Source organism: Sturnus vulgaris, chromosome 9 (assembly GCF_052056855.1).
Source record: "Sturnus vulgaris isolate bStuVul1 chromosome 9, bStuVul1.hap1, whole genome shotgun sequence".
Classification (NCBI taxonomy): Eukaryota; Metazoa; Chordata; class Aves; order Passeriformes; family Sturnidae; genus Sturnus; species Sturnus vulgaris.
In genome coordinates, this window is record NC_142251.1 from 15,858,100 (window position 1) to 15,884,827 (window position 26,728).

The 26,728-nt window shown below is 36.0% G+C and overlaps 1 protein-coding gene across 1 annotated transcript in view; it reads right to left on the reverse strand.

Annotated features, from left to right (window-relative positions):
* LOC148222823 (uncharacterized) overlaps positions 1–26,728 on the reverse strand; it is a 500,146-nt gene that overhangs the window by 446,704 nt on the left and 26,714 nt on the right. Inside the window, exon 6 of the mRNA XM_088169937.1 lies at positions 20,574–20,650. Coding sequence (XP_088026063.1) covers positions 20,574–20,650 — 77 coding nt within the window. The remainder of the gene's footprint in view (positions 1–20,573; positions 20,651–26,728) is intronic.

The following is a 26,728-nucleotide window of genomic DNA, read 5'->3' on the forward strand; positions in this document are numbered from 1 at the left end:
ACTCATTCAGGAGCTGAGGTTTGTTTTTAACATCATCAGTCATTCTAGGGCCAAAATCTTATCCCAAAGATCAGTGGTGATTCTAAAAGGGAAATTGTTGAGAATCTTTTGCAAAAACAGTCACAAGAGTTGATACTTGAACCTGCATTTCTCTGTGGCTAGCATATCTCCATGCTTTCCACCATGGTCCAGCCTAGAAATTAATCAAAAAAATATTCAAAACTGGTATATTCAATACTTTCTCATCAATGATCAGTGTTTTGTGATAAAATGTAGTCTCAAATGGCTCTACTGCTACAGTTAGCCTGCAATGTGTAATTAAATGGAAATTAATTGTATCTTCACAATAAAATATCTAGGCAAAAATAGTAATTCCACTGAACAATTCTGATTTGCATAGAATCCAGACATACAGACCACTTTTCATAATCACTGAAAGATGGGAGAACCAAATCCAAAGGAAAGTTTCATGGTTTCATCCAACAATCATAAGGAGGATTTAATGGAATTATTAACAGCTAAATATTTAGTCTTGGATATCAGGCTATCACTTGGCATGTAAGGAGTCAAACAGACATGTCTTTAGATCAGTTTTGAGGTAAAGTTAGTTAATTTTTAACTTAAACAATTGTCAAAAATTGCTTGATCACTTGAAAAAAATTGCTAATGCTTATATAGCAAAATTTTTATATTTAAAATAAACATTTGTTAGCAGCTCAATCAGAGTATTACATGTTGATGATTGAAATATCATGTACTCCAGAATTTCTGTAGCTGCAGTATTTGTATGTATCTCATCATACTGACAGCACTTAGCATAATTACTACAGGGTTTGTTTTGTTGGGTTTTAAAAAAATATTTCCAATTCTTTCAACTAATACATTTTCCAAATGTTTTAAAACCCCAAAACTTAGAAGTTTAGTGTATTTTTCAAAAACAAGTGACACCAGGAAAACCTGATTCCATGTGAACCTTAAAGCTAGAAGTGCACAAGTGGGAGCTTCTGAAAACAAGGAAGATATCCATTCCAATTTATATTTTTTAAAAGTTTGAATTAAATAGTGAATTAAAGGCAAGATTCTCTCCATTCTTTTTCCCCATTGCCAGACAGACCTCTCTTTCAGCCAAGGCTCAAAGGTGGGATGCAATGTGTGACAGATTCACAATTACTTCTGTAGCCTCAGTATCATGATTCATTATTTTGAGTAAAATATGTTCAACAGTGCAAGTGTGTGTCAAAATGTGTGAAAAAAGAGTGCACCAGAGGCTTTGACAATATCCCTTAAAATAAGAAGAAATTGAGAAGTTCAGTAGGATAGTAGTCACAGATTTAACAATCAAAAAGCAGATGTTTGATTGATTTAAGCATTACTTGCAGTTCTCAGAAGATAATATACGTTGATAGAAACCTGATTTTATTTTGAAGAATCATGGTTTTTTTCTTCCTTTTTTTTTGAGCACTATCATTGTTACTCTGTTAGAAGTCATTATCAAAACATCTTTGTCTGACAGTAGGACTGGGAATAATTAGATTTAGTCCAGTCCAGTCCTGTCTAATGACTCTGGTGCATTGACTTAAGACCTGACCTTTGTTGACTAATTAAAAGGATTCTGTATCAGATGCAAGTGTTGTGATTGTTTTTGATGCCCTACAGCACTTTGTGGTCAGAAAAAGCATTCTAGTTTGCTATTCTCTGCATGTTTTAGTTCAGGTATTTTCCATCTTTGAAGAGGAATAAATATATTGTTAATTCTTTGCCTTTCCATCCAAAATATTGTTTAGAAATGTTATTAAGATCTCACCTCAATGAAACACTAATTCAGAGATACTGAGACTGTGAGATATCTGGATAAGCTTATGATTTTAAAAAGCAGGAGTAGTTTTTATCAACAAGGTTTGTTTTTTTTCCTTCCTTTCTCCCTTTCCTCTGCTTTCCCATTCTTAGAATGCCAATGAATCAATCCCATGTTCTGCTCCACCAAACATTTCAGTATTGCATCTACATACACTACCCAGACAGCATCCTAAAATACAGATCTTCAGCATATCCCGGGTTTTGTCCCCCAGTGTTCCAAAGAAAGGCTGGCAGAATTTAGCAACTCTTGCAAGAAATTGTTCCGTTTTAAGTTTCACTTGGTCTTAGCTGACGGTTGTCAGGCAGAAGTAAAATTACATTGCTGTTAGTACAGACTGGATGAGCTCTCATTGCAATGGGAGAAAAGGATTAAGGTTCATTCTTCCTTCACCCCTGATTTCTACTGTTCCTAAGTGGGGTTGGTGGGTTTCATGTGCAGAGTAAAGTGGGTTTTATCTCTCAGTAAATCCAGCCAATGTCTTCATGGGCTAAATCAATCTGGGAAGCTGTGTTAGATTATTTCTCCTGCCTTTGCTATTCAGCTGCCATGTTTCCCTCTATAGTCAGTTAACCTGTCAATGTACTTGCTAGGAAACAAGGTTTCTGTGACCATTCCAGCTATTTCTTTTTTTTTTTCCATTGCATCTTGAAATTGTGTATGATGTTCTACCATGCTAACTGGCCCTAAAGACTGTAAACTTCAGTTAACTGTTCTGCCATATTTCAAAGAAAAAGAAAAATTCAAAATTGGCCAGCTGACATGACTTCTATCATACTTTTGGGTTGGATTTCTTCCTATGGGAGATTTCTCTTCAAACCTTACAACATGCATCGTCTAAAGCTGAGTTTTGTGGCACTTTTCATATTTTAAATGTTCCTCTTTATTTGAAAGTCTGTAGCTGTCCCTAGATTAGTAATGGAGAAGACAGATAAAGTGTCACATAAACTTCTGACCTGGCTTATAGATTGATGAAAGTATCACTAGAGACTGTATTTCTTCTAACAATTCTCGTAACTAGGACTCATACTGTCACATAGTTAGTCATAGTTGGTGACATTTGGTTATGCAACATGCCTTTTTCTTTTAGTAAAGGAAATTTATTGTCATGCTATGCTAACTTCCATATAACAGCAAGGAAAAATGGACAATCACAATAATCTTATTAGAAAGCTGATGTTGAAGGGTTATTTTGCTAGAATGTTAAATTCACTATTTAATTGAACAAACAGCATTATATAGAATGAAGAAAATCCAAGGGGGAAATTTTCACTAAAAAACATTCTGGGGCAATTTTCTCTTGCTTGTTCAGCATCATCAAACCATTAATTCTAGGTGATACTTTCAATGACACTCCCTCAGAGGAACAATATTAGGCATTCACTTGTATGATCTTCACCTTGTATGAAGAGAATGAATAAAAAATGAAGTTCTTCACTGTGAACTATTCTCGGCTAGCTAGTTTCATTTTAAAAAATGTTTATTTTACTTTGACAGTCTGAAGGTTAAATTAACTCTGAGTTTTCTGTTCTACTGTGAAGCTAGTGGGAAGACTCAGAGCATACTGCTGCCTCCTAAGATAGTAAAAGAAGCAATAAAATGTAGCCAAAATGTTAATACTCTAACACTATTAAATGTCTAAGTCGTAGACTCAAAAAACTTTCTGACCAGTAACACTTTGTTCTGTAGCATACAAGATCTTGATAACTGATACAGAGCCATGGGAAACAAAGATTAATTAGGATGCTGCTTCAAAATAAACATTCTCAGGGATGCATTTTGAATGCCGTGCAATGTTTCCTATGCATTTCACAACATGTGTCTGTATAACTCCAGTAGAGATACTGTTTCTGAGCCAGATACAGAAAGGATTTAGGTTCTTGTACACATTTAAGGATTTGATCCCAGTTTACTGCCATTGCCTAAACAAGAGAGAATGTTTTGACCACCCTAACTATGAAAAAAGCATAGAAGCATATTGCCATGCATATGCTTTTGTCCTTCTTAATAAAACACTGTAAGCAGAATTTGGGACATAATCTGCATCACAAATTTTGTAACTGCCTTCCCTCCATTATTAGTGAATCAACTGAATTCACATGGATGGAGAGTTTTCTAGACAGTGAGAATTTTTTTGAACAGGCTGAAATTACCAGTCTTTTAGCTGAGGTTAGCAGAATCTATGTGGAGAATAACACGTGTCACTGCAGTCATGTCACAAAATACACACACTGCACTGGACAGCTACACTGAGAGTCATACCAGCTTTTTCTAGAATAAACTTGTAAAGCAGACTAGTAGTGGAGATATTTGCTACCAGCTCATGGAGAAACGAGTTCAGAGCTCTAGCTGATAAACCACAGCCTATTTATTATACTATTTATGCCTCATTGTTCAAAATGTACCTGCATATTATGAAGGGCTGCTACATCGCTAATTGAATGAAAATCTTAAATAAGCAGAATCCTACCAACTCTTTGTAAAATATCTTTTAAAAGTACATCTGCAGTTGGATATTCAGACTTACTAGTTGTCTTAATTTATGCAAATATAGCCTATAGCTAAAATCTTTGTATATTTGTTTCCCTATGGTATTAGTATTAAAAAAATAGGACATTCTTTCAAGGGCATTTTATAAACGCAGAACTATAATTTATATAGCAAATTAAAGCTCATACAAAATGTGTGCACTGAGCTACAGATTAACATATTTAATTTCACTATTACCTGCAAACCTATTTTTTTCCATGCACTGCTCTAATTAGCCATATAAAATCAAGTCAATATATTGTAAGCAATTATTTTAGTGGGAGTAGAAAGAGAATCTGAATTAAATATATGGTAAGAGATAATATCTTATGGAAATTAATATACTCATTTGTGTCAAGAAAAATGTGTTCCAGCTAAATTTTATAAGATAGTTTGGAGTTCAAACATATGACTCATGTAGAAGTTGTAGTTTTATAGCTCCTAAGATGTTAGACTGTGGATCTGCTTTTAAGTTCCTTATTAATGTGCCAGTGCTCATTCTTTGATATCTACTACTACTGCCATTTCATATTGTGAAATTTCTCCTATTATGAATATTCACTCCCCCTACAGTCAAATGTGTAAACTGTTAGTAACTCTCTATGTTAAAAGAAGGATTTTTTCCATCATTTAAATGGATAAATCATACCTGGCTCTTCAAATTTTTTTTAATTCATTTTTACTTTTGTAATTATTTACTTCAGAGAATTAAATGATGGTAAAAATCAAAAAGCAAACTTTCTCTCATTGAAATCAAAAAGTATTGCTATAAAGAAATTTTACCCTCAAAATGTATGAAAGCTAAATATGAGAAGTCTTTAAGGAGTAAGAAAACAAAAACTGATTCGTGTGATAATGAACTCTTCAGCTGTTTCCTCCTAATACAGTTTCCAACTGTGATGGTATTCAGACACCACAAACCATTTTCTAGCAGTAAGAGCATTTAGCTGATCAAGTTGCTGCAATTCAGAGTTTTACACTCAATTTCAATTCTGGAGTCTGCAATATATGCTACAGTTAAGTTCCTTTTAAAAGAAGGATAATAGACTCAATTCCTCTTACTTCTTGCTCACGATCTCAGAATATTCAGCAAAATACCATGCTAACTACATGGAAGTCTGATGACTGCATAACTATCTTTTGGCCTTAAAGCAACTTTTCCCCGTTTCTTGGCATAGAAGTTGCTGTCTGATATAGCTGCCTTCTACCTCTACTCTGCCCTGGGAGATAACATGGAATCTTATTACTTGGAAGGGTCTTCCTAAAAAAGCAAGCAGAAAATAAAATCTTTTAGAAAAGATACAAAAAATTGGATTATGTTTTTTGCCTTTTTGCCTCCAGCATCAACAAGAATAGTTAATGCACAAGAAACTTCCTGGATCTAGATCTGTGAAGAAAAGTTTTCCATGTTATGAAAATTCAAAGCTTCCAGATGCTTTACTGTTTCCTAATACAGTGTACACTGGCATGTTCTAGTTCTTCCCTTAATGTTCTCTCACATTCCAGCTAAGCATCCTGGCCACTTGAAGTCTGAGGTAAGTTGTTCTCAAACTTCCCACTGTAGCATTTTTATCTTCAATGAACAGAAAATCTTCATTTGAAGAACCTGTATCTGGACAGAACATCAACTACTGTTCAGCCTTAAGCAGCTGTATAATATATATATATATATATATATATATGTATATATATATATATATATATATATATATAAATAACCACATATACATACACACACACACACACACACATACACATACATACATATGTTCTCCTGTGAACAGCTGGGTTTGGACAACTCATAATCTCGAGTGAAACTTACTCTGTTTTACAAATCCAAAATAGTTTCCCCAACTATAGGAAGAATAATTCCTAATCTTCTATATTAAAGTGTACAAGTAAAAGAAGTGTGAACAAAATATTTTCATTTAAAACTTTCCTTAACACTGTAGGACAAATAGGCAACATGGCCTCAACCCAATCTGTAAAAATATGTGGAAGAACTTCAAATGTGACAGCTAAACTTGCACTCAACTTAAAGTGCAGTAGGAGTGATAGAAAAAGTGACAGACAAATTAAAGAGCTACCTCTGTTTTAGCAATTTTTTTGTGACAGCATTTTAAAAGTTTGTTGGGCAATTACTCTAAAATGACAGTGTACTGCTGAGCAGGTAGCACACTGCCTACATAAAAGAACTTGTCAATAGCTATTTCAATAGGCACTTTCAAACTCACAGAAGCTTTAGTATACATCATTACATCATTAAAATATTAATTTATATCAGCTTTTACAGATAGCAAATTGCTGCTGCACCTATTTTGCTAATCAACTCTGACATTTATGCTTTTGTAATATCAGAATACCCAGATATGGAGAACATTTGGGTCAGTGACGCACTTTCACATTTAATTTTTCTTCCTCCTTTTCTTCAGCTATCTAAGTCCACCCTTTGGAGGGCTGTAAAGAAATTATTTCCATGTAGCATTTTAAAGGCATGTTCATTTTATTGCAGCAGAAATTACGTCAAGTATGAGTTGTGATTTTTTTTTTTCAAAAGAAAATAGTTTGCCTACAAAGTAAATACAAATATGGTCCTGTAACAGAAAATACTCAAGTAATACTACTGAAGAAATATTCTATATCCGCTTTATATTACATACCTTCTGTGTGCTTTTTTGGTACATATTTGCTCAATATTAATAATGGACCACTTCAGCAGTTTAAAGATTCTCTGCATGTTTCAGTAAAAATGGAATAGGTTTTTTTTTCCTCACACATATCCGAGGTTTTCCAATCACTTTAAAGAAGTACTGTCCTAATCTTCCCAGACAAAGTGACTAGTTACATTTTTCATCACATTACTCTGGCTGATGAGGTGTTAGAATAAGATGATCCAAACTTAGGTCATATCAGAATTATTCAAGTGATTCTAATGCCTTTAGCAAAAATATTAATCCTGGATAAACTCTGCTGATGGGGGGGGGGGGGGGGGGGTCAAGGCACAGATAAATAGGGTTTTTCACTTCCACAGTACAAGTTTGAATCTATTCTACTTTAGTATTGTCCAGAAATTATCAGGTGTAACCTGGCCTCAGTTAAGTTCCCTGTAGGAAACCAGTACTAAAACAGATAGAGATATATAATACTATAGTATTTTATTATATACTGAAAGGACTTATGAGCCATCCAGGACTTTGTTCAATCTCATCAACACTTTTAATGTTAGCGTGTAAATGTGAGGGAAAAGGTAAATGCTATCCAAGAGGACTTCCTATCAACCATCTCAAATATCTCACATTTTCCTCTTTCCCCAGTCCTTCATACAGATTTGTACTTGGTGTCATCTCATGGCTCAGGTTTGCATGCTTGACTTTGCATTCTGCTGCTGCAGAACAGAGCCAATGTGACAGCCTAGTACCAGTGACATGAATTTTCAGAAATTCTTAAATATTTCTAGTTTTAAAAAGCAACATATTGGGATAGTACTGATAGAGGTGAAGCCAGTTCAGTGTTTTCTGAAATTAAAGTGCTTTTTAAAGGAACATAATACAAACCAGTCCCTGTAAATAAAGATAGGCTATAGCTGGAGCAAGCATGTGTGTCTCCCAACAGTGCTCAAATCCACACTCAGATAATTTTCTTCATTCAGACAAAAAATTTGTGGGGAAGATGTTTTCAGTGAAATCATACCCAGTCCTGTAGGTGAAGTGCACACTGGAACTCTGGTGCATTGGCTGCAATGTGTCCAAAGTCCTGTAATTATCAATCTTAATCCCTGCCCTCTACCTGTTTAAAGACATTGCATTGCTGAAGAGTAGTTCACAAGCTCTCATGCACTATTCACAAAATTTATGAAATTTTGCACCTTAAGATTCTCTTTCATCTCAAAACCCAGTGTTATTCAAATACTGCAATATCTAGATTCATGCCAGTAAGTGCAGCACTACCACAAAATAATACAATACTTTGAAGCTCAGGTCTCCATTAGATCCAGCAAACCAATATGCAGGAAGTATGGTATTATGTTAAAATAGTAACCTTAATCTTAAAATATATATTAAAAACTGACTTCCAAATTCTGGAAGTTTGAGCCACATAATGTCATTAGGTTTTGACCAGCAGTCACATGCACAGTTCTAAACGTCTGGTCAATAGCTGTGCCCTATTCAAGTTCTGAAAGTCATCCTCATTGATTTTGTAAGAAAATTACCAAAACTCAAAATACAGCAAAGAAATACCACAGTACTTTTAAAAATGATAGAATGGTTATAAAATAATTCACAGTTATCCATATCACTACACATAAAATGTGTATTTTGAAGATTTGTACCATCTCTTCAATCACACTCATAGGAAGCAATAATGCAAAAGCAACAGTACAGAATTTAGATAATACTGAAGTTAAACTATGTATCAGCTACTCCACGTGTTATGAAGCAAACTTAAATCTACATCACTAAGGAAATTCAGAAGTAAGAAAACAGTTTTCCTCAGATAAGTGTGGCAAAATTTGCAATACACATTTCTGTCACTGAATTAACTTCTCCCTAGTTACAACAGTCCAACTGGAGTGTCAAAGAATGGCTTTAGTAACACAAGAGTTCAAACTGCATTCAGGCAGAACTTCCATCAAAATAAATGAGACTCTCTCCTATAGCTCTGTTTCTGAAAATGCATACACAAGTGCATATTGACGGCCACAGGCCCTCATGTTTAAAATTAATCCCACATAAATTTGTGGGCTCAAAGCCTAAAGAGAGAGTGCAAAACAGAGCCTTACAGGAACAATGGCTCAGAAATTCCAAAAGGAATGGCTTACAAAAACTTACATTGAGACTGCAATGCTTAACTCTTCTAGTCTCCTTTGAAAAATCTCTTCATTTACCTCAGCTATTTCCTGAGTAGTTCAAGCCTTCTGTGACAGAAAAAAAAAGAGAAAATATATCCTTACTGCCTTAACTATTCATACACTAGGATTCATGCACTAAATGAATAGTTTTGATCCAGATCAAGTTCTACACTTTATCAAATGGCATAAATATCTAATATGATAATGCTAGACCTGTATTCATTAGTGCTTTAGTCAATGGGGACATACTTGTAACAGTAAGACACTGTCACTTCTGAGGGAAAAGATCATTTTGTGACAGGTAAATTATTGCTGTATCTCATTAGAATGTTATGTTCCTGTGCTAAGACATACCAACTGCAAAGTGGTAATCATCATAATAGCATCAAGATGTTACTATATATAATCTAGAAATCAGAAGAATGTGTTCCCCTTGTGCCTGCACAGAAATTTCAGTGCAATTATCAATACTTTACAATTAATCTCTGCTACCTTTTCTCCCATAAATCAATGGTGCACACCAACACCAAGCAACCAAAGCGCTCCATTAGATGGGCAGTTCTGCACGATCCCAAGCATATAAATGGCAGCTGTTTCTCTAGTTCAGAATCAGCTGTATCAGTGGCATCTCATTCAGCAAGGAATTCTTAGAAACGTCTCTGCCCAATGCTAAGGAGCACCAACAGTCCCAACTGACCTGAAGTGATCCTGGACATCCCCTGAGAGCTCGGTTGCTCTTACATGCAATTCCCTGTCCACAAGCTCTACTGTACCAGTCTTGTGTAGGATTGGTGGTATCCATACTGACAAAAACAGAAATTTGGGACTTCAGATTTAGGTCAGAAATACTGACAATCTTTCCTCCTGTTACAAAGCTAAAATAAGCCACAAGTAATATTTATATTTCCAGTATCAGGCATTTCAAATGCAACTAAAATTTCCTGCAAAAAGGAAGTCAGATCTTTCACCTTGATTTACTGCATTGACAAAGGAACCCCTCCTGATTTACATTAGAGCATATGAATGAAAAATTGCTATTACATATGTCAAAATGTTACCTGATAAATTTTTAGAATCGGAGATTACACCACAAATATTTTTAATGAAACCTAAAAACAGACAAGTGAATTTAAGCCTTTAATTCATTAAGAGCTAAACTTTCAAGGCTGAGAGACATATGCCACTTCTGGGGAATTCATAACAAATCTAAATTTTTCACCATGATAGGAAAATGTGACAAGAGTAATAATACGTGGTATTATATACTGCTACCCAACTTGGAAAAATTACATCTGCTACTGGATAGATGTGGAAGAGTCTGCATTAGAAAACTTCCTGCTGGGTCACAAACATACATCAGTAATGGTTTGTTTTCAGCACAAGAAAAATTGCCATTGTCATATTCCAAAGTGAGCATAAATTGTCTTATTATAAATTCCCTGTTGGTCCCTGTTTAACTGAGAAATCATTCAATCTAAATTTATCTTTTCTCTTTGGCAATGCCATGTGTTGGTATCACCAAATTTTGCCTCAATAAGACCAGTATTTCTGTAAAAGACAGACTGCACTCTTGATCTTAAGCAACCTTACCGTATATCAACAATTAGTTTGCCCTCATTTCCTTTAATTTGTAATCCAGGGCTCTCAGTTTCATAAAGAAAAGGCCTCGTTGTTGATTCACAAGGCAATCAGTCTCTACAAACTGCCATCATGCTTGACAATTAGACATTTATGTGTATTAAAAAATACATTTTGGAAACATTGAAAATTAATGAAAACCATCCCCTATTTATATGACTTCCTGTACTTCAATAGAAAGAAATCCTAGTCCAGATTAGTAATCACAGATATACTTATTCCAGCTATCCTCCATTCACTTAATTTTCATTTGATTAGCAAGAGAACTGACCTGCTTAAATAATGCCACTTAAATGTACACAGAATCAATACGTAGCCTTTTTGGTTCTCCTTTTTTATGTTCTTTGTTCTTCCATCTTACCTTTAGCATCTGATGGCAACAGGGTAGGTGTCAAAGACTCAAAAAGAACAGTGAAGCAACCACTCACACATCACACAGGCTCCAATTAGCATGAGAAGGTGTTATTGTCTCCAAGAGCTCCACCAAGGAAGGCTTTGTTGAGGATGCAATTTTTCACACTTAGTGCCACGAAATGTCAACCTGAAGCAAAATCAAATCCACCACACCTAATGTCACAAACAGCTCCATTACACCAACAAGAGCACAGCTGAGGAAACAGAATGAATCTAGGTTCCCAGGAAATACTTATCGGCTAAAGTTTTAACGTATTATCCTTGAATTTATATGCATTGGAAAGATTATAAGTTTGATTTTCATATGTACACATCTGCCCACATTCAAAAGGGAATAGAATTGTTCAAAACAAAACATTTCCTTTAATTTTTTTTTAATTGGCAATTACAAACAAGCAAGGCATCGGATAACCCTTCCTACCCACTAATTTAACCTCTGGAGAATAGGAATATTTTACCACTTTTCGCTGAAAAACCTGGAGCATTTTCTACATTTTCTTTAAGAAAGGAAGTTGAAAAACATGTTACTAGAAACTGTGGGGATCCAATCTTTTCTGTTTCTAGCTTCTCGATGTTCTCACTGGCCAAAGTAGCAGCCAGCTCAGTGTGATTTGCATAAACAAGCCAAGCCAAGCCAGGTGATAGGTGCTGTATCAGAAGAAAGCAGAAGACAGTATTGCTTCTCTAATTATGCTAATGAAGGGCATCCTTAAAGCATATAATTTATTCCTCTTTTATAGGGTTTACCAGAAGAAGATATCTAAGGAAGGGCATAGCATGTACTTTTTTAAAAATAAACTATTATTTACTGGATGGAAAAAACATGAGTCATTTCAAATCTCTTTTTATAATGGGATTTTTCCAGTTCTTCTTCTGCACCACGTTAGGGTTTTTGTTATTTTTTTGGCATATCTAGAGAAAGTAGAAGCCACAAGTGGTGAAAAATGATAGTTTACTTCAGGTCACTGAATTTGGAGATTTTCCAAATTAAGAAGGGAGTATGTCAATTATACTTCTGCAGTGTGCAGAAATTTAAGCATTTATCTGGAAAGCGGGTGCTAGAACATGGCTCTGACTCAGCTTAAACTAAGTAAGGGTTATTTCCTAGGAGAGGAAATACCTGAGTTTGCCACTGCTCTTCTCCTGCCTCGGTGCTGTTTTTCCATTCAAAATCACGGGATGGAGAAGCTGGAGAGTTTCTGGAGCACACTGCTGCTCCCCACTGGCAGCTGGTAGGTCCCAGCTAGTCCAGCTGGGGCTAATTTAAGAAATCACAGGTGCAGCAATAATCTAACAGCAGGAACTAAGCCGTTGTGGTTACACTTTTGAGTATAGAACTGCAGATACAGGCTGAGATCTGTCTTGGGTATGAATTTACATCAGACCTGGTAAGACAGTTACAGTAAATCTTCAGCAGGGACCTCAGAAGTTGGAGACAAAGAGAAAATGTAGCTGTACTCTGAATTTTGGACATATGTGGTATACTTGTGTTATTCTGGAGATCCCCTAGTCTAAAATGAGATAAAAATTAAGAATATTTGTAACAAAAAGCACTGACTTTGGCTGCTACTGGCTTTCTTTCCTGTTGGGAAAAGCAGTTTGTGAAATATCTTTAGATAGTTTCTTGTAGCTGCATGATATCTGTTTATTAAAACCCACTGATGTAACTAGGAAGCAAAACATTACATTTGCCAATAAAACTATTGCTAGAGAAAAGCACATATCATTCCAGTTATTATCTTCACAAGGGTGTGTTCCAGAGAGACTTACATTTGGCCAATGAATTATTTGTGGGTTTTCTGCTAAAAAAATTACTGTCTCATGGTATCAAGCATAATTTTAACCTTCCTTTAGACAGACATCTAACAATGAAAAAAGAGATTATGCATTTGAATATAAGAGCCTTGGAGGGAAAAAAAAACCCATTGTTTTATTAATCTAAGCCAAGAGCAATAACTGTGCATACAAGAAATGCATCCAAAACATGGTTTGCTTAGTGGTAGGATCTCACTTATCCCAAAGCTACCAAAACCCAAAAATCTCTTAATGAAGTACAAGTGTATAATTCAGACAGAAAAATGAAGAAAGTGTTCACCTTGTGAGAAAAGAAGTACAGACACCCTATTAAAGGAGATATTAGAGATGGAGAATGAAAGCTAGGAAACCACTGCAGTTAAAATGGGAATTAAAAAGCAGCCACACACATTTGATTTCAGAAAACTTTTGAAAAGGCAGCAGTTGGGAAAAACAAAGGGGAAGAAATCAAAACAATGCTTATTTTCTGACATTTCCCTGCCGAGACCAAAAAAATACAGATGGGGAAAAAAGCATTATCTGAGAATGATGTGAACACACTAATTGGCAGGCTGGAGAGTGAGTAACTGAAAGGACTTATAATGTGAACAACATTCCAAGTGTTGGGAGAAATTATTTGTACAGTAATCATTCACCATCTGGGAGAGAATTAGAAGGCCCACCCACTCCTCAATGACCATAATTTCTGGAGTTTATTGTGGCGAGAATATTATTTAAATTTAAAATATGAATACATTAAAATATTTTGTTTCACAATACATTTCATTGCTATCATTTTTCTACTAACATGAAGTGCTAAACAGAAGTCCTTTTATATCTGACTCACTTGTTTTATTTCAAAATTCAGCTAGTCAATTAATCTATTTCTATTACATGTTTTGAATAAAAAATATCTTTTTAAGGCTACCTTTCTCCCATCTCCAATTTTGCTAATTCTAGCTGTTTACTGTTTGTTACAGCACAGCTGTAGTGCACTACAAACATGGGAGGATGGGGGGGAAGGGAGGGCTTTGGGAAGGGCATCTGGTTCAAGGTTAAGATGAGATAAAGCCATAACTTGCTTTAGAGACTTAGAGACTTTAGAGACTTATCTCTGTCTCATCTCAGCTGTGTGATATGACCCTCTCTTCTTGCTGAGCTGCACTATCTGATGCTGATACTATGTATCAGCTGACAGACTTCTTGAGCTTTATTCTTGCCACTGTGATTTCAAAAGATGGCTACAATGAAGTATGGACAAGTATTTAGGAGACGGAAGGAAATTCGGAAATACGTTTTATAGTGATGTGTTTCACAACCATTAGTCAGCTAAACCTGCATCTTGTAATAAAATATTTACAATTATTATCAGTAAAATAAAAGTTTCATTAATTTCCAGTTCATTCTTAACTGTGTCTTGTTATTTTTATGTTAATTCAGACTATTTTAAATATACTCAGCTCTTTGAAGTGCCCGATGGAACATTTTCAAAAGTAACTAATTAGAGAAACAACAGGAGCATAAGTTCAGTTAGGAATAATCTGAAGCAGACTACTTTAGGGTCTTTATTTTGGGGAGCCAAACACTGTCTTAAGCAGAGGAAATGGCTAGAAAATGCAGAGCAGGTTTTGAGATTTCAGCTGAATTCTGGAAGTTCTAGGTACTAATATTACCCAAGCCAGCAAATATCAAGAGGCTTTCAAAGGTTTCGGCTTTGGCCCATTTCAGTGCAAAAGCCATTATGCTGATTCCAGAATATTTTTGTCTTCCTGCATTACAGAAGCAGCAAACAGATCTCTACCATTAGCGACTGGTCAGAGCTTTAAGCTTCAGTTGGAGCAAGTCCAGAGACGCTCACATCTGGTTTGATGCTTCAGTGACCACTGAATCTCAGTAAATAAGTTAATAGCTTGGATTTTGATCCTGTTTTGCTCTTGTGCCATAACAACTGAAAGAAATAGTTGTCTTCTGTCTCCCACCAACCATTCTAAAATGTCTTCTTAAAAGAACATGTGCTTATTTATGAGAACAGCTTCAAATAATTTAAATTTTGTGCTCAGAACAAAGGACACTGCATTTACACTAAATCCCACTTACTTCTGGAGCAGCCATACATGACATACTTTGTCAGAGATTCTGATTTTTAAATCTTAAATTTACAGCAGATAACCACGGGCCCAGAAATACCAAAACTGTAAAATAGTTGCTTCTGATTTCTTTTATTCCATTTCTATTATTAAGCCTTATTCAAGAACAACTGGACATTCATTACAAATGTTATGCAATATGCAAAATGTATAGGTTTGGTTACTCCATTATGTTTTTGATAGCAAAAATAAATTTTCCTAAAACAAGACTAAAATCATTTATGGACTATCCCCTGCTCTGTTTCCCATTCAGCACCTAAATATTCAAGGAAAACCAAAGCTGAACTCCACATATTATGAAAACTACCATTTAAAATTTATTTATGTTGAAAATGACCTATAAAACTTTTATTCTAAACCTCAGTTGAGGTATCAGTATTTCAAATAGATTCATCACATTTAGCAAAATCCTATCATCTCTCCTCTTCTTATTTAATTAAGAATTACTTTTGCCAGCCACAGGAGAATCAGAAGAGCTTTCTTTTGAGTTATTCAGAAAGTGGTAAAATAACACATGCAGATACAGCAGCTTACAATACAAACAGGGTCAGTATTAGGACAAACTGGCCAAAAAGAGCAGCTTTTGGCATCATTTTAATCAGTCCTTGGGTACATGAAATGTCATGGAGTTTCATATGAAATGAAATTATCCCTCTCTCTTAGTTTATTTTTGTTCCAACTAATCCTCTAACTCTTTATTAAACATTATCTTTACCATCTGCTCTGGGTGAATGTTCAACACCTTGCAGAAGAACTCTGGGCTGATTGGTTTTTATGGGCAACATGATCTGAGTTTTATGCACATACTTAGGATTATGTCAAGGACAAAGAGGATGAATAATCCATTAACTATAATAAGCAGGAACCTGTATCAGTGCAGCTAGAACATGTGTTATGTTTCCAAAGCAAAAGATGAATTAGGGATATGTGGATCATAAAATACCCATAACCCAGGACCCTCTCTATACCAGGACATCATTTCCATACATACACACTCCACTAAATGGCATTCCTGAAAGTGACGTTTCATTCTTGATGAATCAGACTTTATTGTGCTGAAATGGCATTTCCAGACCTACAACATGCAAAGAAACAGCTCTGCTGAATTGGGTGTTTCCTCTAAGATGGAACAGATGGTAGCAAAATATCTGCCCCATGCACAAATCTTTCAATCACATCTATATGGTCAATAATAGAACTTCCTTTTCGTACTTTTAGTAAGCCTCTAAAATAAATCATCAAGGAACTGCTGCTGTTAAAAGTCACAATTTAAGAATTTATACTTTAAAAAGTAATTGTCAAAAGTTAGTCAAATATTGCTATGAATTAGATCCAGTTATTGCTGCCACTCTTTGACAACCACAAACACTAAAATAACATTATCACATTAATTATGATATTTAGTGTAATGTGTATCAGCCCACCAAGACTGCATTTACCACAAAACATATAAATGTAAGAGTTTGGTTCCTTACTTGCAACAGTTCATGTAATTACTCACCTTTTTCACCTTTCCACATCTTCTGTAATAATTTGTCTTCCTCTGGCTAACCTTTCAGACCAAAGTATTTACCTTCTCTTCCACTATAAAGGTTTATGATCCCCAAATGAACAACAATTACGGTGGTATTTGATAACAGTATATTAACAACAGAAAATATCTGGACAACAAGTCTTTATTCATTGCCTTTGATGCAGAAGGTTTGCACCACATATCCTTGCAGTATGCTCTAAGCCTTACTGACAGACTACTCTTCTAAACAATTTCAGCAACTTGTTGAGAAATGTTTGACTTCCAGTGAGCAGTGTGCTTCACTGCTGTATCATTCTACACACGAAAGGAAGGATCAAAGTTCTCCACTGGTATAAGTCGTCAGTAGATTTCAGTAGAACTGTGATTTGAGTCAATGGTGTGATGTATATACACTTTTAGAATCGGTGAAACAGTAAGGACTCTGAGAGAGGGAATGACTAGCTGCTGGATATGCTGCTACAGACTATGAGAATAGTCCAGCTGAGAGCTTTGACTGGCAACAGAAGGCTGTATTAAATCTCAGTATTCAAACCTCAGTACTACATGTGCTTTGGCTGACCAGGGACCTTGATTTCTTTACCTGTTCCTGTGGTACACACAAGGGGGCAAAACAAGCTTAGAAGCAAATCACAGAAACCATGCTCCATGAACCATGCTCCAGACCACTGCCCTCATAGCTCACTGGATTAAAGGGAGATCAGATTAGACCTGAGATCATTTACTGTATGGGGACCTGCTCAAGTTGCTTACCCTAATCTAAATCTCAAGTGTGCTAAATAACAGATGAAAAGCTACACAATAATTGCATAGCTCAGGTGCTAGATAAACTTACTTTCCTACAGTTCCAGACTAATGACCAGCTTTGAAACAAAACCTAGTAATAAATAAAAAATAATACAGCTGAAAGAACCCCAAATAGAATTATACTAAGCAACAAACTTAGTATCTTCCTCCCCAGTTCCTCTAGCCATGGGCAGCATTCAGTGATAGTCATAGGTGGGCAAGGAAGGACACAGTATATTTATGTCACAGAATTTCTCATGTAAATAATTAGCTGCTTCATATACCCAAGAGTTCTTCCTAGACTAACAAGTCTTTATGAATCCCCCAGTTCAGAACACAAACTTCATTATTAAATGAAAAAATAAACATATACATAATATTTAGAGTAAATCTTATCTAAGATAAGATATTACTATTCTTAAATAGAAAAATGGGTTCCAAACATTCAAGTCTAGTCAGGGGTCTGAGCCACTCACCAGAAGACATCCCTAACAGCTCCCATCCTAAACACTGAATTTCAAAGACTCTTCAAAAGTACAGAAGAGTTACTTTTTTACTGCTAATGCTTTCATTAAACCTCTCTTTAGGGAAGTAAATTAAAGTTACTTTCCAGTGCCAATTTTCAACCCAATGGGAATTTTAAAGCAAAAGACAAATGAAATGTTTATTCTTATCTATAAAGTGTCTCCCCTCCCTAAATCTTATTACATACATACATGCATGATTTAACTGAGGTAGAAGGACAGTGGGAGATGAAGAAAAATCTTCTCTAAAATAAAAATTTTGAAAGTATAAAAAGAGGAAAGCAAAAGAGTTATGTAAAGTGTTAAAGGGTAATAAAGACTTTATATATATCTTAACTGTTAGCATGAGTAATACACAAAATGGATTTGTTTTAGGTTACCAGCTTTTATCCAGATTATCCAGACCATCAGCATCTGGTTTAAGTCCCCAGTGTAACCATCTGCAGTAATGTCACATGAAGGATTAGCCTTATCTGACATTTGTAATGAATATATGGATGGAAGAAGAGGAAGGAGTGTGACATAGGGTACAATTGTTAAACCTTAAAATGAGGTGAAACCACATCTTTATTTGCTGATTCTAACCATGGAATTTTTTTACTTTTCAAACGTTAGCATATGTATTGAAAAACAACACATCCTCATTGATTTTTTAAAGAAAAGCAGGCAAACTGAGGAAAAAAATTATATTTGACCTTTTAAACATAATTAGAACACTAAATAAAAATAAAGCCTACTTCACTATGTTCAGTTATGACAGATGGGTATGATCACAAAAACATCAAAGGCAGGCTTATCCTAATCCTGTAAAGTGGTAAGTGCCTCCTCAAAGGTCCTGAGTGCCTTCTAATCCTACTGAGGATAGGCTGCAAGTGTATCAAGAGGTAATGGGAGCAAGTAACAGAGGTAATAGTGGGCTTTCCTGGCCACATGAGAAACAGCTTGTAATAAAAAGACCTGACACATTAGGAAATAACCTGATTTATCTAAACACAGAAATCAGAAATGGGAAGATGTGTGTTTATTCTCCACTCTCTATAAGTTAGTCCCACATCATGCTGCCCTAATTCAGAAAACCTGGCTTCTCTTTCAAGCTTTATTTTTTGCATAAAGTTGCACAGTGTCTCAGGTCAATATATTTGCCCCTTGGGATCAGAGTCTTCTTTCCACAAATGGTGAAACTGAAGTGACCTCTTCTTAATAGATCGTGAAGTTGTGCAAAATTGACAAGACATAAGAATCTATGACCATGATTAGTTTTAATGCATCAGAATGTATGATGAAAAAGCTGAGGTTTAAAGCAGAAAGAAAAACTCAAATCCTACAAAATGTTTTCATTTGAGGGTTTCCCCTTTGGGTGCAATCAAATATTTAGGATAGGGAAAAGGAGAATAAAGGATTCTATCAACTTAAGGCAGGTACCACTACCTACTGCCTTTGGAAGAACAAGTGAATTGGAATGACTGCTGATCAGGTCAAGTTCAACAAGAAGAGTCTTTTTATTCAAAAATGGCCAGGTGAAAGGTCCCAGTGAAGATTGGGCTCTGTGTTTTGAGGCTAGGTGATATGAGAATACAGTACTGCAGTGGAGTGTAGCAGCTCAACAAACAAGGTATATTGTGACAATGCCAACCACTCCTCCCCAGTTTAAAACAAGCTTGCTAAGTCACACTGCAGAAGTACCTTGTGCAAACTCACAGATGATATCTAGTGCAGCCTGAGAACTAAGCTTCAACCAGTTTTATCTCACCGCAGTGGAACTCTAGAATGCACCCACTGGTCATACAAGACATGGATATCTCATTTCCTTTGGTGAAATAGCCACAATTAATAGTCGACATTAAAAAAAGGCTTCTTCATATGTGTATTATTCGATGTCACATGTCCATGAAGCTCAGGCATGGAGTTTTTTTCAGGTATCCAGATACCTGTTACCAAGCAGAGTGTAACTAATGCCTACATTTTATAAATTTGCATGAGACATTTTTATAGCACATGCTGTATTGGCACCATTGCCCAATAGTGCATGCAATTACTTTGTTGTTGCTGTTGTTGCTGAGGGCCAAGCTCTAACAAATTAAATTTAGAGAAGGGAAATAGGCTTATATGCAAATGGAATTAAATGCTGACACAAGGATAAAACAGCCCTGGATTTAGACAGGGCTCTCCCCCCGACTTTTTAACCAATCATTAGATTTAAATTGAACAGACAGATTCATCTTTGATTTAACTCCACTGTAATCAATGGAACTGCATCAGGGATGAACCAAAAGCAATATGGTTTTGACAGGTTTTATGCAATGACTATCCAGCATGAAGTAGATGAAACAGATTATTTTTTTTGCTTATAATTTATGAAATTATTTCACCATCCCCAAATCCCTACATCAAGGAAATTAGTTGGTGCATAAAAATGGATAAAGTAGGCAGTTGCATGCCAAACACCAACTGCTGACCACAGGCTCTGTTCCCAAATATGCAAAGCCAAAATATTTATCTGACTTACCTGTGATCCAGAGCAAGCTCCCTAATGGTGTCAGTACAGCTGGAAAATTGCACAGCTTCTCCTCAATGTCACTTGAGCTGCATAAAAAGAATTAAGTACATTTACTATCTCTATAATATTAGTATCACATATAAATAGTGACTGAACTTAGAAAATTATGTTCTTTGGTGATCTATAGAACTCCTAGGAGGAATAATTACTGTTGATCTGATCATTGCATTATACGAGAAAAACACTTCAGTAAACTTTTAGAACCCTTGGTTGCATTTTGTGCCTTTGTTACATGACTGCTCCTAGACATTGCTTCCTCCATTCTCTGTCTCCACTGGCACATCTTGTGGGAAGAATAAATTAGTAACTTAGAGAAGTAACTTGGGAAGAATAAATTAGGACTCAGTAAATTAATGTAGGACCAAAGGACTCTGACTACATGCACTGTATATGGAGCTAAAGAGAACTAGGGATTGTTGCTCATACCAATCTGACAGACCCTGATTTTTTTGGCACCTTGTTTTTCAGCACCAACTCCTCTTCATTTTTGCCTCTCTTCCTAGTTTTTCATTGCTTCTTTTCAGCTGACACCTCATTGCTTATTCATTTATTCATGGTCTCATTTTTTTGGTTTTGAGGATTCTTTATTCAATGGTAAGTTCAGAGATACAAGTTTGTTATACCACACAGCCATTTCTCTGTACTAAAGCCACCAAACAATACAGAGAACTTCTGTATGGGTGTGCAGCTTTACCCTTCTTGTGCCATAGTTTACACTCTTACATTGTTTTTTCCCACAAAAGGTTTTAGCTACTTTTTCAGTGTATATATACATGTAATGCTATTTTTGGTAACTGCTGTTGGTTAACCAACTATACATGAAGGAAGCATAACAGACTTCCTGCTGGCTCCTATGGCATGGTCACCATCAGCCAGTTTGCAGATGATCTTCTTTTGAAATATTAGAGTAGGACAGTGCTTTTTACTTGGAGGTCCATAATAAGATAAGTGTACTGTCAAAAAGTCCATGCATTAAACATTCATTAACTGCTGCAGTAGAGATATCCTCAGCTGGTGGAGTAGGCTTGGCACTACAGGTACTCTGGGCAAAGACAGCAAAGCAAACAAATTTCAAAAAGCAAAAATCATTTCAAAGTAAACCCAATTCAGATCAAACAGCCCTAGTGAAATACGTATTTCCTTTGTATGTGTTGTCTTACCTACATAAAAACAAGAGGTAGGAATCTAACAAGGCCTAGCATTGAACTTACATTGCAGGGATTACTGATCTTTGTTTACATTTCCTGTTCTGCAGCAAATCAGTAGGGACATAGCAAAACGGTACTTATCAGTACTATTATATTATTTATATAATAAAAATATTATTATTATATTATATATATAATGTATATTATATTATTATTATATTATACTATTATACAACTAAACAAAAGTGCTTGAGTCAGGTCTAAAGCAGGTAAGAACTTCTCTTCCTTTCCTCAAATATATGTAGTTCCTCCAAAAGCACAAAACAGGTATTTGTTACAACTGCATTTTGCTCACTAGAGATTTTTAAAAGCATAATCAGAATTAATTGGCAACATGCGGTCCTGTGAAAATATGTACAACAGAGAGAATTACTGTGGCAGTATGTATTTTAATGCAAAATTAGTTCAAAATAAAAAAAAAAAATTATGAAAATATAAGTAAATAAAAAGGTGTGGAAAGCAACTGCTTTTATAATACACATCCAGCTTTAAAGAGAAAGAAAAGATACTACTTTTGCAAGTATGTCATTGTATAATTTATAGGAAAATTAAGATCTTTCATTTCAGCTACTAATAGTTTCCAGAACATAAAGCATGAAAGTCTGAGTACTCTCTTTTTTCAAGCAGTAAAGGTCTCAAGTCTTTACCCCATTCATATTTGTTATCACATTCCAATCATTTGTATTTCATTGATTTCAAAACGTACAAAATGGTCCATCAAAATAATGCATTTTATAGATGCTACAAACTGTATTACAATCCTTCTACATTTTTCACCATGGAAACTACAGTAATTTTCAAGTAATAAAACTTCATGCTTACTTTCTGGAGTTCTAATTCTAAACATTTCATTCTGTTCAGTGACTCAGTATTATCTGGCAGTACCATACTCAACAGCATTCATTCTTCTTATGTGAAAAAATCAGAGTTAGAGATGGTAACTGGTATTTGCATGAATTCAGGAATCTAAGCTAAACTAAGATACTGGATGTCTGTTCATTAAGAAGTCAAATTGGCATTCCACTGCCCCTTTAAATATTACTAAAATTAGTAGGAAAGTTTTCAACTCAAACATTATAAGCAAGACTTCTTTCCCTAATCTTTCAACAGATGAAATAAAAAGAGCATTTTAAGAAGAGACACATACATCAAATCCTGTATCTGGGAAAAAACTTGCTGGATTACTGTCAGCCTCATAGAGTAACATTAACTGCTGACCTTCAAACTTCAAAGTAAGTGGTCCATTAATTTTTAGCTCTTTCTTCTACTCCAGCTTTGAATTTCTTCTTTTTGCCTGCCAAAATATCTGAATTGATCTGTGGTTGCAAGAATATGATTCTCTATGTGTTTCTTGTGTCTGCAAAGAATCCGTTTCGAAACCAGCTAGAGAATTCAAACCGAACGGAGGCTGTCCATAAAATCAGTTAATCCATTCATGAATATACTACAGGATTTTATGCTGAAATAACAAATACAAGAAAATTATTTAATACTCTTTAAAACGCTCTTGAGCCCCGCAGGTGCCCAACCACTACGCGGGGAGGGCTCTCTGTGCTCTAGAGCCCCCGCCGGGCTGTGTGTGCACATCCTGCGAATGCCAGGGCGGCTGCCTCTGCCTGGCCCCGCCAGCGGAAGAGCTGGATAAAGCACAGCTGGGGAACAGCTGGATAAAGCACAGCTGGGGAACAGCTGGATAAAGCATAGCTAGGGTACAGCTGGATAAGGCACAGCTGGGGAAGAACTGGCTAAACCACAGCTGGGCACAGCTGAATAAACCACAGCTGGGGAACAGCTGAATAAACCACAGCTGGGGAACAGCTGAATAAACCACAGCTGCCACCGGTGCATGGCTCTCACACGGACATAACATCTTCTACTAGGAACACCCCTTCATTTTTCCCCAGCTAGAAGTTTATGAGTCTTTTATCTAAACTAAATGATGTTCCTAAAGAAAGCTTTATATTCCTTTGGGAAGAAAGAAAGTAGTAAAATGGAGAGTTGGGTAAGAGTCTTTTATACAAAACAAAACAAAGTATTCAAAATACGCAACTGTCCAACCATCACAGATATCCAATATGGAATTTTAAAATGGGTTCAATTTGTGAAACTTCTCCATTCATGGAAAAGCACCCACAACACAGAGAGAAAGAATAAATGCAAGTAAAAGGAATCAACCAAACACGGAATCTGACAGAACTTTCAGGGAAAAGCATTTTACCACCCCTCATATGACTGAATATCCATCTTGCAAATAAACAGTCCAAACAGTGGGGGAAAAATTAGTAACCATTTCAGATCAAATTTAAATGAACCACTGGATGGCATTGAACTGTAAAACAGGAGAATTTGGATTCTTGCAGAGCTGTGTCTAACTTGTTACGAAATATCATTTGCTATGCTGTTTGCCTCAGTATCCTCCATTCCCTTTCTCAGCTCTGATGAGCTACAGAAGTTATGGACCAGTTCTCACAGAGGGCACATCTGTGCTAAAATCAGAAGAGTGACAGAGGAGGATGAATGAAAACACTCCCAGACCACCTTTACTCTCACTGGCCTGCTCAACAGACTTTAGTTGTCCCAATAAGTGTCCATGATGTCTGTCAGATTTGCATCCTGGGCTGTCCATCTTTCCTGTCAAAGTTTTTTGATAAAGTTTCTTTTAGCTATGTCTACCAGTCCTTCACTCCCACCACTTACATACAGTGTGCAAGAGTAACTTTGAATAGGTGACACTTGGACCTCAATAAGCTCTCTTAAGCACTACTTTATAATACATAAAACTAGATGCTGCTGAAATACAAACAACTTTCTTGCACTGATGATTTGTTGCTGGACAAGCCATGCCTTTCACCCAGTTTGGTTCTAAAAGCATTTCCTGCAAGTCTGGGTGATTCATGCCCCCTCTGCCTGGAGTGTAGATCCCTGCAGTCGGTGCACTGAGCAGTCCCAGGCAGTCTGAGCCCTCTGCACCAGGTGCAGACAGACACCTCAAAATGTGCCAGGGAGCACAGACATCACCTCCCACTGCGAGCACTGCAACAGCCACTGCACGGGTGGTTGCTTAATGCCAAGAGTGATGCTTATTTCCTGTGCTGAGGGAAATTGCATCTTTCAGGAATTGCATCGGGCTCTGGCAAAAAAATAAAACAGCTAGGGAGAACATATTTCAATATGAGTGAGCTAATTATAATTTTGGCTCCTAAAACTTTTTAACAGCCAACATATAAAGTCCAGCTGGCATGTCCTTCCACCTGCCTGAAGGAAATAATCACAATTTATAGCATAATCAAAAATCATGCTTCTATATTTTTGGGTTTTTCTTTAAGTCATTGCCAATACATCAGCCTATGGAAAAGCCTCAGACTACTTTCCAAGTGATGGAGTGCCAGGAAGAAAAAGTTTCAATGTATACAAATTTTGCTGCCTCTACACTGGTTTAAAAAGCACACAGGATTGCCTGGCTGGAAGTAAGAGGAAAAGAAGTATCAGTTAGGTAAGGAATTCGTGAATCACATAGCTCTGTGCAAGTATGGGGCCATTGTTAATTTTCAGATTGTCTTAAAGCCATTGGTGAATTTGAGACAGTTAAAAAACCAGTTACAATAGAAGGAAGAGGGGATTTGGCAATCTGCTGAAAGGAAATCCAACCCACAGAAGCAAAATCTTGCAAGAAGCCAGCACTGAAATATGCTGTGAGAATAAAAGAATATATAAGCAAGTGCACAGATACAGTCTTTTAAAGACCAATGCTATTTGGTATGAAGGCAGAGGGCGTTGCACAGCTCTGAACACTGGTTTGCTAAGTATATCAGGCTCTTACTTTTTTCAATTATACTCTGAAAAGTTTGAAACTACCACAGATGTACAGGGAAGCACTGTATTGATTTTCACTCACTATACCTGTAGTAATAAATCAATCAATATCTCTCAGAAAAATACTACAGCACTACTTGCCCTGAAACAGCATTGTGAGTACACACCTGCAAAGACAGATAAAATTTTCTGCATCTCAAAACTAAAACATTACACCATAAATAGCAGTTTGCAGTGATCAAAACAGCATTTATATGTCTATTTTAAAGTGATGTTTCTTTAGCAATATAATTATGATTTTGATTCCTTATGCATCAACATAAACTAAATGAAACATACTCTAGGTTGTATTGAAAAAAATGTGACCAAATCTAAACTTTTTAAAAATGCACACGTACTAAATTATCGACATCATAGATTTCAGCATGACTCTTTTTGTATGCAGAAAGTTTGTGTAGTAATCCTAAATGAATTAAAGCCCAGGAATGTGATCTTGATTAGTAACTCTGCAAATCAAGGATAGGGAACCATATTTACTCTTCAACTGATAGTCACCTACTTGTGGGATCTGTAGCACATGAAGTTTAAAATGTAACATTTACTCAGGTTCTGAGACTCGAAGTTGAATAGGGTGCATTCTATGATGCATTGTGACTTGAATGCAATTTTCTATGCCATACTCATCCACTCTACATTTGTACGCTCAAGTATTCAAATTCCTTTCTAAATCAATGCTTGTCTAAGCCATCCTGTCTAACAGCAGAACTTAGATGGAGGACTTTAGGTGTCTGAAGAAACAATCAATTTCAGCAATTTTCTCCAGTTGCAGAAATTCTTTCAGTAGTTAAACAATGTGCAACCTTAAAGCATGCTTTGGATGGAAACGAAGGCAGAATGGAAACCTGCTTCTACACCTTACCTGCTACTTCAGCCTTTAACCTTTATAACACCAAAACCTTCAACTGGTGCCTCTTCTTGGTGTGCATTATCTTATTACACTATAAAGGATGTGGTTTGAAATACCAGTATTTTATGACTTCCTAGTTCAGTCTGTGACAATTGTCCAACACCCATCATTCTCCT